The 12,064-nt window shown below is 39.1% G+C and overlaps 1 protein-coding gene across 1 annotated transcript in view; it reads left to right on the top strand.

The window, feature by feature from the left end:
* The window catches only part of CEP41 (centrosomal protein 41), a 39,876-nt gene that overhangs the window by 17,270 nt on the left and 10,542 nt on the right, over positions 1-12,064 (top strand). The window contains exons 3-5 of the mRNA XM_036246861.1: positions 4,885-4,932; positions 9,026-9,087; positions 10,254-10,323. Coding sequence (XP_036102754.1) covers positions 4,885-4,932; positions 9,026-9,087; positions 10,254-10,323 — 180 coding nt within the window. The remainder of the gene's footprint in view (positions 1-4,884; positions 4,933-9,025; positions 9,088-10,253; positions 10,324-12,064) is intronic.

The raw sequence follows: 12,064 nt of genomic DNA, 5'->3' as shown, positions 1-12,064 counted from the left end.
TCTTCCTGGAAGTAATTGTCTCCCAAACTAGTTTTTAATTGCTTTGGAAGGGCCAAAGTGTGCTTCATTGCTTAAAACTCAAAGTTTATCTTAAGTCAGTGTGGGAGAGAAATCTTATTCTAGTATTCATCTTCTTTTGTTGTTTCAAATTAAATTATTTTAAAGACAATTTAGGGGAATGATTTTGTTTTAGTTTTTTTCTATGCATTTTTATGACTTACTTCCCTGCGCATTCAGTATAGTGGCCTGTGTGTTTTATGCCAAGATATACGGATCCCTTCAGCCCTCTAGGTAGCCATCAAGGCCTGAGACAATGCAAACCTGTGTTCTGTCCAGATATTATCACTTATATGTGTGCCATAAGGTTAAAAGGGTGAGGAGTCCAGGTTAAGAAAACACAAGAGTGACCTTATAGCCCAAGTGAGAGTAAAGAGTTTCCATCTGTGGTATGTTTCTAAGCTCTGCCATCAGACCAGTAGAAATAGGCACGGGAATGAGTGAACATTTCTCATATCTAGGCTAAATAGACAGGTCTTTAATCTTTTCTTACCAAACAGTGAGTAATTCAGAGTTAATCACAAGAAATCAAGAATTTCGTGGTATTTCCTGTCTTCACCCAAATCACCTTCTACTGAGTTCTTCAAAGACTGATTTCTTCTTCCTGGGGTAAAGATTATTTTTTATTTCTATACCTCTGATTCCACTTGTTTTATAAACTCAAACACCAATATATAGCCATGGCTAGAAATATCAGAATTATTTTGAACTTGAAATATTTCTTTTGTCCCATAGGTGCCTGAGTGTATCTTACCAGCTCCCCAGCATTGCCAGACTGTGCCATGAATGGGCTGTGCTTCTGATGCAATCCCTGGCAGCGTTTTGTTCCGTTTCCTCTGCAGGGTTCTCGTGTGTTCTCAAGCACCCTCTCTGGCTTCTGTTCTGCAGCACCGCAGGCTGATTAAGGAACACTTTCCAAACCACAGGGCTCTCCCTTTGTTAGTCTCCTACACGCTTTCTTTGCTTGTATTAGCCTCTCATTTCACTCTATGTTCAGTCTCATTTCAAATTTCTTTAGCTTTCTAAAATTCTGTAGACTGGCTCCACTCAGTCTTTTCTAGCCTTATTTTTTTTAATGCACCTTACTTTTATTATCGCCACACAAACTAGTGTTTTCTTTTTTCTTTAGGCTTTCCTTTTCCTGAGTTTTTGCTAATAGCCTTGATCTTTAGCAGTCAAACTCATTACAGACTAGGTACTCTTCATTTTTTTCAGTATTTAATTCTGTTTCTTATGTCAAAGGAAGAAACGTATGTGAAAGCCTTTTACAAACTCGAAAGCACTATACACTCGTATAACTTATTGAGATTAACAAAGGACCACTGTGCTTCTTTTCACGCTTCCTGCTCCTTCGAGCCAAAAGAACTTCTCCATAGAGGAGGGGAATATTGAAGAAAAATAAAGCAATGGAGTTGTCTCTTAGCAACCAAGTCCGTGCCTTATAAATCTTACTTTAGATTACTGCTGCTCAAAATCACTTGCTTTTCATACTGGCTTAGTACAAATAATGTTATTAAATTATAGGAAAAGAAAGGAAAAAATCTACTGAATAAAAGTCACTCAGTTCATCGACTGTACTCTGTCTTTGCATAACACTTGATATGCTTGGATTGTCTCTTTCTAATGATTCAAACTGTAAAACGTTTTTTTATATATCTTTTGTTGCAACTTAAGTGATAAACTAAGTAGAAACCAAATACTACCTTACACATTTCTAGGTTACCTGACCCCTGAAACAATATGGGTTGTCTAGGTAGTATATAATGTAGATAGCATATAAATCAGGTTATACATTTAAAGAAAATCAAGTGTACAAAAACCCAAACCAAATTGGGGTATGAGTATTCGCATTACAAAAATAACCCCCTCTGAGGATCCTTCAGGTAGCAGATCTTCATAGTATATTTCATTGAGCAAATATTTCTGAATGCCTCCCATGCTGGACAGTGGAAGAGCTGAAGGCATTGTGTGTGTGTGTGTGTGTGTGTGTGAGAGAGAGAGAGAGAGAGAGAGAGAGAGAGAGAGCGCGCGCGCAAATGGTCTTGGGTGGGTAAGACTTGCACACAAATGAGGCAGTGCAGTGGTGAATGCCTGTGAGTGGTAAGCCAAGCGCTGTGAAAGTTCAGGGGATGGAAAGGTCACTCCCAGCTGGGTGAGCTATTATAATTACATGGACAAGGTGACATGTCAGAGAACCCAGGACTAACAGAGATTTTGTCAAGTTCAGGCAGTAAGGCAAGACTGAAGAGGTGGGTGAGACGTGGTGCCTTCAGCACTAAGCACGGAGTTAAATTTTAGCCAGGAAGCACGGGGAGCCACTGACTTTTTTTTTTAAATCAAAGTCCTGTCTAGGAAAATTTATCTCACAATAAATGTGTAATTTTAATTTTTAAAAAACTGATAGTCCTTTAGGCTCCTTGCTTTTGTATAAAACAGATGTATTTATAAGTTAGTCAATTATAGAATGGTTTCTAGTCTCTTTAAAAGGTAGTCAAAAAACTATTTTCAGATTAAATTAGATCTGGTACAATAAGCTGCTTAGTTATGATGTAAACATTATACGAAGTGGGGTAGAATACTACTTTTCATACTTTCTAAAATCACTTTTAGAGAATTTTGTGTTGCTTAGTCAGCCATCCTGCTGTGTCATTTCTCCAACTGGAACAATATAGAAACCCTCCATTTTCTCTCTCTCTTTCTACTTGAATAGAATGAATATCTTTAGTGAAAACAGCTTCTTATCAATAGCCCTCTTATATTTGTTCTTAATTTTGCCAAATCCTTTGTACACCTGTGCAAAAGACTTTGTTTCCCTGCCTTCTCCTCCAGGGGAGAGACAAACAAACCGAGTGACCGCTTCTTGTGAGGCCCTGGTGGTTCAAGAATGAACTGCTGTGTAAATACTCTGAAAACGTTGATAATTGATTGAGAAATGGATTTTAGATGCTTTGTTAATGGAAATACAACGTTCTAAGAATAAAGACTGTATTACGAGGTCGGCTGTTGTTTTCTATGCATAGTATGCGTCGGGGAATTCAGAGCATAAAATGCTTCCCACCTGCTACTGTTAAGTAACACTTCCTACATATTTACCTCATGGTGAAATCACGTTTTTAAAGCAGCACAAGTAGAGAAGCAGTGAGTTTCTGTGAGCCACTTTAGAAACCAGGAGGTTGGGAATATGGATCCTGGTTTAGTTATTCCCTGCTGTGTTGGTGGACAAGTCAGTAATCGTTTTTGGTACCTCAGTATTCTGATGAGACTGTCTGAAGCCGCCCTAGGCAAAGACACTGCCACGTCAACAACACGTGACTGCGGGGACTCAGGAACATATAACCAAATGCTGTAACGTAGAGTAGTTTAAGAATAAGATTGTGGGTGCTACACAGTACCCTGCTGTCCCTGTCTTCTTCCCCTGCTGCACTGACCACCCCATGTCCCCACCTGAGTTCAGAGTTGCAGGGGAGAGGGGTGTGTGTCTGGAAAATTCATGGTTTCCACTCTGGAGATCTGGTCACATCTTGAGTCAGTTCCAGCCTGAAGAACCTAGAAAAGATCATATTTGGTTCTAATCCTGGTCTTTGGTGCTACGTGGACCACTTCTGAGACATCCTCAGTGTCTCTTCTGAGAGGCTCAGGCAGTTATGTCTGAGCTTTTGGAAGCGTGAATTCTGGCTCTGGGACTATACACTGAGTCCGGATCCCAGAGAGTGTGTGTTTTCAGATGAAAAAACAAATGTTTAACTCAGTGAAATTTCACTCCATGATGAATTTATGGTAAAGATGTAATGATAACAAATGACATAAGTTGTTTTTGAAAATATATTTTGGGTTTCAGAGCAAGACTTTTATTTCTGTGCTTCTGACTTAAACATAAAGAAAAATTCAGAGTAATCCTTAAAAACAGCACTTCATGCCATTAATTGAAAGCATTTTTTTTTTTTTTCCTGAAGTTGGGAGTGAATTTGACTAGCTCCTCTCAAGGCTTAAAAGTTAGGAGCACAATTTTGGAAATGAGAAATTATTTTGAATGTTTTCCCTCTTTGCTATACCTTTTAGGTGCCAAATAGAGCTTGCAGTGTTGACTTGAATCAAATTAAAGCATGTCCAGTAAAAAATAATCACTCCTGGCTTGAGAACTAGACTGTAATTCATTCAGAAACCAGAATGATCCTGGCCCAGTTTTAATGTATGAAATACTCTCCAACCCGCCTTGGCTGGAACCTAGTATTGTAGAACCAGGCTATAAAACATGAGGGCTGGGGACTCTCCACAGTGTGGGAATCTGCTGTTATTTCTCAGCAAATCAAATCCACGGTGAATCCTGTGTACAGACTGTGTGGTCTAGTTCAGGCTGCAACATCAGCACAAATAGTAGAAGGCCAAGTTTAGAAAAGAGGGAAACCACAAGACTAAGCAGAGGGGAAAGGGTTGCTTGGGTAGACACATTGGCACATTTTAGACTTTTGAAGATCATTGCTTCTTTCTCTTCCTCTCCATATCTTTCCCACAAGAAGATTATGGGGAGATAAAAAGGAGGAAGAAAGCCTTAACTCAAAAAGGAAAAAAATTACATTGCCTGGGACTTCTTAATGTTTATTGGGTGTGCACCCCAACTTAATACATTTGACCAAAACATTTCCCATGATTCCTCATCTTTTAATGATGCTGTAGAATCCAAAAAAGAGTATTACTATGTGTGGCTCCTATAATTCTGTAAGAACGGGATAGGAAGGCTTAGAGAATACTTGTACTCCATTCTGTTTTCACAGTGTTACTAATATCCTTCCATTAAAAACATGTCTAAAATCCTTATTCTCTTTTTAGGTAACAGTATGACTAAATACATTGAGAAACTAGAAGAGATCAAAAAAAGTGAGTAACGCTATTCATGGGTTGGCATAGTGGAAGCCTGTAGTAGTTCTGTAAGTTGGTTATTAACAACCCTAAACATACTCTACAGCCGACACACACAGAGAGCTATGGAAGTCCACTGAGCCCGGCAGGGGGCCAAACAGATGTGGGAAACATGTCCCGTCCCGGTTAGCTGCTCGTGTTATGGCTTGCAGGTTGAGTTGTGCCTGACTTGGACCCCATAGGAGATGTCAATGTTAGAATGTAGAATGAACAGTGAGGACCTGAACTTCTAGTTTCATTGTACTGCAGTCTTTGTGGCCTTTTTCAAGGTACTTACTCTTTCCTATTTTCTTGTTTTCTCTCTGCCTGAGGTAGGAGTAGTATCTTATTTCATAACATTCTTGTGAGTATGAATTAGTACTCATGAAAGCCTTAGAGATGTGAGAAAGAGCTTATTCTTAAAGTGATGTTATATATTATAAATTCATTGCAGTCTGCTTTCTTTTAATTAAAAATCATATTTCATGCACATTCTTTTTAAAAACGAATCTGCTACAAAGATATGCTACTCGTCATTGAGTGTATTTGCTCTTGCACAGAATCATCATTTTTCAGTCTGTGTCCAAAACAGATGTAAAATGTACACATCAAGGCCAGAATTAAAGAAGCAGCAGAAACATCTATTTTCTAAGATGGATTTGCTTATATCTTCAGTAGGAGAACACAGTGCTAGGGGGGTATTCAGCTAATGCTAGTAAAGAGGGACTGAGATAACAGTTCAGAACTTGGCTCTGGAAATATACATCTTCTGGGAAGAGATTACTACAAATCCAGAATTCACGAGAACTTTTTGTTTTTACAGAGCAGGCCTTTTAATTTAAATGGTAATGTTTCTGTTCCTTTTGAATTGCTGAGAAACCCCAGATAGTAGATGTGGACTCGGGAGCAGCTTTTTGCTGACTCTGCTGTTTGCTTCGCTGAGCTGTAAGGGCTAATGTTGTAGACATTCGTTTTCTAATGTGTAATGTCACAGTAGCCTTTTCTTTTCTTCTTCTATAGTCTCTGTTATATTTTATACATTATATTGCATAAGTATATATTTTAAGGATATATTAAAATTTTAAACTATGAAGAAAGTCTTGTTTACTTACCTAGGCTGCATTATTGTTGTCCTTAGTTCATCCATGGCAGGAAAACTCAGCTGGCCTGCTTCAAATTGGTGTGTAGTCTCTTTCCCCTCCCATCCATTTGTAGCTGAGTATAAAAGCTCACATGTCCACACCAAAATGTGTGCCCTAAAAAGGTCTCGTTGTGCCCAGATTGCTGAAACCCTGTTTAAAACATTTCTTAAACGCACAATGTGGTTTATTTAATATCTAAACTTTAAATGGAGCTTATCTCCCCAAAGAAATAACTCTGGAATAGAGTCCTTGAAAATGCTTTCCTCTTTAGAAGTTATGGGCTTCCTTTAGTAAGACAGGAGGTTCCTCTCACCTGGTTTCACACACTGTGCTGATTCCCTGAATAGAATTACTTTAGATTCTGGTTGGGATCTACATTTTGGACGGTAGTTCCTTCTCTTTTCCCATTTTCTGTTGGAGGTGTTCTTTTGGGTCAAAGGGAGGAGAATATTGCCTTGTTTCATGACACCCTAGGCCTATCACTTTTCTCGGATTACCTTAGATGCCATGTCTTTCTGTGAAATCACAAACCTTGTTCTGTTACTTCCTTTGATTTGTCTTCCACTGTGAACCCAACTTCCCTTTGCTAATAACGTGTTTTAACAGAACCCTGAAAACGCAGAATTCCTTTGTAATCTGAATATTCTTTCAACCCTGCCTAGGGAAAACAGACACTCTGTGTCTATTGACCATTTACAAAGCCTATTCTTGGCTTCTGGTGGTTAGTTGACACTAGTTGGACCCAGTGTGAAACATCCTAGATAGTTAGGTCTCTGTCCTTCCAGTAACTCGAGAGAGACAGACTGAGACTCCAGACTTACTGGAGAAGCAAAACTTGATAGCATATCTGAAACTAGGGTTAATTGTCTTCATCGCAGAGTTTGGAGAAGCTACAGTAGCAGAAGCTCCATTCTTAAAGCTCTGTTCGCTCTTGCAAGGACAGACTGACCGCTTTCCAAGCCGTCCTTTTTTATAAACCTTAAAACTGACTGTCAACGTCTAGTTTGATCTTTTTTTATCTCTGAGTAATAATGTCAGAAAGTCCTAACGATGGCTGTCCTTCTAAACCAGAACCAGGTATGTCGAGTTCAGGCTCAATGAGCAGCTGGGTTTCTAGTGCTTGCGAGAGAACACAAGAAGTGTCAATCATTAGAATGTAGCGGAGCCGGGTTTTGTGTGAGGTCATTTCTGCTTAGTTAAAGGGGATTTTGATGTGTACATTTGGTACTTAGAATGTGAAGAGTTGGAGAAGTGTTTCAAATTCTGTAACTATACCAAAGGAATATCCATGGATAAATGGCACAGTACAAACTACTTTGAAAGCTATAGGCTGTTATCTTTGGTTGATTTATTGCCATTTTGATTTAAATAAATGACTTTTGGTGGACAGGTTGGTGGCAGTTCAGTTTGTGCTCAGCCAGTTGGGGTCTGCATCCTGAAGGGTTTCAGAAGCGTGTTTGCATCTAGGTTTGTTACCTTGTTGTATCCAGAAGAAGCTGTTCTAAGAATTTTCTAGAAAGAAGTAGTGGTCAGTTATTAGCCAAATTGCTCTCTTTAAGACATTTTAGAACAGAGAAACTTTATCAATTCCCTGTAAGAAAGAGTCTTGATATATTTACAAAGGCCAGTTTTAAGTTAATTAGCATTTCCTGACTCTAAGTTGTCAAGTGTTGGGTAAATCAAGCAAACATTAACCTCTGAAGTAACTATCCGGTCTGTGCTGGTTTTTTTGGAAAATTCTTAGAAATGATTAGTACACCAGGTAAACAGTCTTAAATACCTTAATCCTTTCCTTTGTTGCTAGGAGTCTTGGCTTATGAGACATTTATGCTGTGACGGCCATAGTAATTATCCAGCTGACCTTAGTAATTCTGAAATAATGAAACAGTCTTTAACAAGTCATGGGCTCCAATATAAAAACTTGGAAGAGGAGTAAAGGGTGAGAGTGGGAGGGAATTCAATGCTGAAAACTTCAGAATTGGCCGTCATTTTCAGAAAAGTTTAAGGAAGCTAACTTTTAACATGTCTCTATGAGACAGAAATTAGACAAAGTGAGACTGGCTAAATTTAAAAAAACTTTAATGTGATGTGAAGAATTATTAACACAATTACAGAAGTACCCTCACTGGAGGAGTCATCTGTAAAGATAACTCTGAAAAAATATTGATATTTTAGGTTGATTTTGAATTTTTTTTAATTATAAAAAACACATACCATAAAATGTACTATCTTAACCATTTTTAAGTGTGCAGTTCAGTAGTGTTAAGTATATTCACACTGTTGTACAACAGATCTCCAGAACTTTTTCATCTTGCAAAACTGAATAGGTTGCTTTTTATTGAAGTGGAGTTGAAGAGAAACTGACAACAAAAGATCACCATGGCCAGTCATAACTTTGTGCCCAGCACTGTACCCCCGGGGGAAGAGAGTGCTGTCCTGTATCTCAGCATAGTGTGTATCCTCCGGAATATAATTGTTCTCCTTTCAAGGCAGGGTTAGAATAGCAGGGTGTAAATATCTTACCAGCTGCCTGACCCGGGGCCACTCAGCTCCTGGATCTCTGTCCTTGTTTATAAAATGCAGAATTATGTCCCTTTGTTCTGAAAAGGATTTGAAGCAGCTTACAAAAATGTGGTACAATGTGATCAAAGTAGAGATAGCATAGTAAAAGGGAAATGGTAGGCTAATAAAATAAAAGCAAGGGATAAAGTCTCTAGACACAGAGATGGCTTATATATTCAACTCTAGGCTTTCTAGTGGCCCAAGCAAAGGGGCAAAAGGATATCGTGAGGATCAAATGACGGTAATGCATGTAAAAGCATGTAAATAATGAGAAATATACACCATATAACTTGATGATTAGAAAGAATTAATACCTCCAAGAAAGCAAAATAAACCTAGAAAAATATTTGTCCTTTCCTGCTTTTCAGATTATAGGTACAAAAAAGATGAGCTCTTCAAGAGACTAAAAGTTACAACCTTTGCCCAGCTGGTAAGTTTAATGATCTTCCATTGGAGTAAAGATTGTCTAATTTGTGCTGCTTTATGTGAATATCTCTGAATTTGACTCTAGGTAATTGCAAAGGTTTCTTCTGATTCTTTGTATTTCACCTATGGGAGAATTAATTGGTATATGGTGTGTGTGTGTTCATTCCAGGACGGTGTAGAATTTTTCTCTTTTTTAATAAGAATTTTACAAAAACATGAATTCTACATTTAAATTATCAAATTTGTGGTTAATGTTTTTTTTTTTTCTCCTTGTCCATTTAATTTAATATTTAGAATCTAGAATTCTGGACTTGTGATTGGACGTTTTTCTTTATATAAACCAGGTGATCGCCCTTCTATGACTGAGTTCTTTTTCCAAGTCTTTCTTGGGCTATTTTGTTACTTTGGCAAAAGTCACTTTCTTCTTTCATTTGAAAATTACGGACCAAGTGTCTCTGGCCCCCAAACGAGTTCCATTGATGTAACCCAAGATGGATCTTGTGTCTTATGAGCTAAGTTGTAAAAAGTGCTTCAGCCTGGCTGGTGTGGCTGAGTGGGTGAGTGTTGACCCATGCACCAAGGGGTCACCAGTTCGATTCCCAATCAGGGCACATGCCCAGATTGTGGGCCCAATCCCTGGTGGGGGGCATGCAGGAGGCGGCCAGTTGATGCTCTCTCTCATTGATATTTCTCTCTCTCCCTCTCTCTTCCTCTCTCTCTAAAACTCAATAAAGGAAAAAAAAAAAGTGCTTCAAAAACTATATGTGGGTATACAGTGTTATAATCCGTATACTCAAAATCACATTTATTTATTTCTTGCATGAAGAATTGCTGATATAATTCTATTATTGTAAGTATTACATTTTCAAGAAATAGCGTTATGTTGGGACTAGAATATATATGGATGCAGTTTTAAACTCTTACTCATGTTTATTGTCCTAAATTATCCTTTTGGCCTTTTAAGTTTATTGTGTAATGTTTTAAATGAATCTTTTCTTCTGGAACGACCGTCTGCAATGTAATTACCACTCCAAGAGTAAGGGGACCTGAGATTTAGTCTCTAGTTGAGGACAGACAATTTCTTAAAACGAGATCTTTGATGGTCCCTGTCTCTGTTTAAAGACAAACAAACATACGCACTTCCACACATTTCGTTCCTTCTTCTCTCAGGTCATCCAGGTTGCTTCCTTGTCTGATCAAACGCTTGAAGTGACGGCTGAGGAGATTCAAAGGCTGGAAGGTAATGAGAATTGAGGCTGCGGGAAAGGAGCAGACTGACGTGTGACTGAAGCACTGGCCTCGGCTGCTGTGTTCACAGCGACTTGGGACTTCGATGTCCCTGTTTGTAATTAGATTGTTACTCTCTGAGAAATGCTGTCTGGTGCTTTAATTGTTCATTCTTATTGCTTTAAAAAAGCCATCTGGGTTTCTGGCTTTAGCATTTGTAGTTTTAAATGTGTTTAATATACTAAATACTTTTTTCATCAAGTATTTTTAGTGTTTTCTATGTATATACAGACCAGAGAGACCCGGGTTCGGTTCCCGCTAAGGGCACGTACCTCGGTTGCGGTTTGTCCCCGGCCCCAGTTGGGGTCGTGTGGGTGGCAGCCACCCGATGTGTCTCTCTCACATCGAAGTTTCTCTCCCTCTCTCCCTCCCACTCTATCTGAAGACAAATGCAAAAATGTCCTCGGGTGAGGATTAAAAAAAAAACAAGGATGAATAAAACCCTGCTCTGCTACACGGAGTTCACGTTTGCCTGTTGGGTGAGGAGAACAGTACCAGAAACCAAACCACTGACACGGCAGGGATTCATCATGGAGGCCTGAAAGAAATCATCATTTGTTGAATACATGTATATTGCTAGGACTTCACCTGACTTTCCTCATTTAATTTTTTCAAAAACTTTACAAGGAAGGTACTCGTTACAGATGAGAAGCCCAAGCCCAGAGGTCCAGTGACTTGCCGAAGCTGATAGGCCAGGAAGGAATGGACCTGGCTACAACTGTGTCTCCCGTAGCAACCAGAGTTTTTGCTGTGGGAGTTCTGAGGAAGGGAAGGTGTTTTCCAGTTAGAAAACAGGGAGGCTTTCTTAAGGCTTTGAACTAGACCTTCCGGGTGAGGCTGCTGCTGGCTGAGGAGCAGTCTGAGCAGAGGCCTGGAGAAGAAAGGCCCCCAGCGTGTCTGGGGATCACGTAACCCAGTCCGGCTGTGGGCTGAGAGGGGGTAGGTGCCGGCTAGGAGATAAGGCCAGACAGATAGGTAGGCTCCAGATTGCCTTTCTTAAATACCGAGTCGAAAGAAAACCTCTCAGTTGTACTCTCATGAAAGGAATACACAGAGCTAAGGTCTTTATTTTATCCTGAAGCATTCACCGGTCAATGCGTGGCTGTTTATTGAAGGGGAATGTGTTTTGTTAAGGTTGATGTAGGCCAGGAATTTGACTTCTGATTTCAAGACAAGTTTCTCAGGAAGTCTGAACACTGGATTTGTGCAACTCAACTGTCATTTCCCTGGGCTTGTTTTTGTTAGCGAGGATAAAGAGAATCTCAAAAAGCCAGGAATTTATCTTTGACAGATGCCTCTTACACAGCAGAGAAAGAAGGGCTCTTTGTAACAGAGATAATTGAGTCTCCTCATACAAATACTCCCAATTTTAACCTGGTTATATAAGTACCTGGATTGGGTCTTTTAATTCATTATAGAGATTGCAGCACCAGGACATATGGGCTCATGCAATTTTCTCTTCTGAGATGAATTTGCACAGCAAAATAGGCTCTTGTAAAATAGGACACCATAATGTGTGAGTAATATTAGTGTTTTTCTAGTGCTCTACACAGAATAATAACTCACTCAGGAATGCCTGTGGAACAGATTGTATCTGTTTGCATATTGGCTATCTTTGAAGGATTACAAAATCTCCTTTTGTTTCTTCCTGGCTTAAAAGTATATTTTTAGAAAATTAGAAAACTATATATATA

The sequence above is a fragment of the Molossus molossus genome, unplaced genomic scaffold (assembly GCF_014108415.1).
Source record: "Molossus molossus isolate mMolMol1 unplaced genomic scaffold, mMolMol1.p scaffold_m16_p_7, whole genome shotgun sequence".
Taxonomy (NCBI): Eukaryota; Metazoa; Chordata; class Mammalia; order Chiroptera; family Molossidae; genus Molossus; species Molossus molossus.
This window is presented reverse-complemented; position numbering and strand designations above follow the sequence as displayed.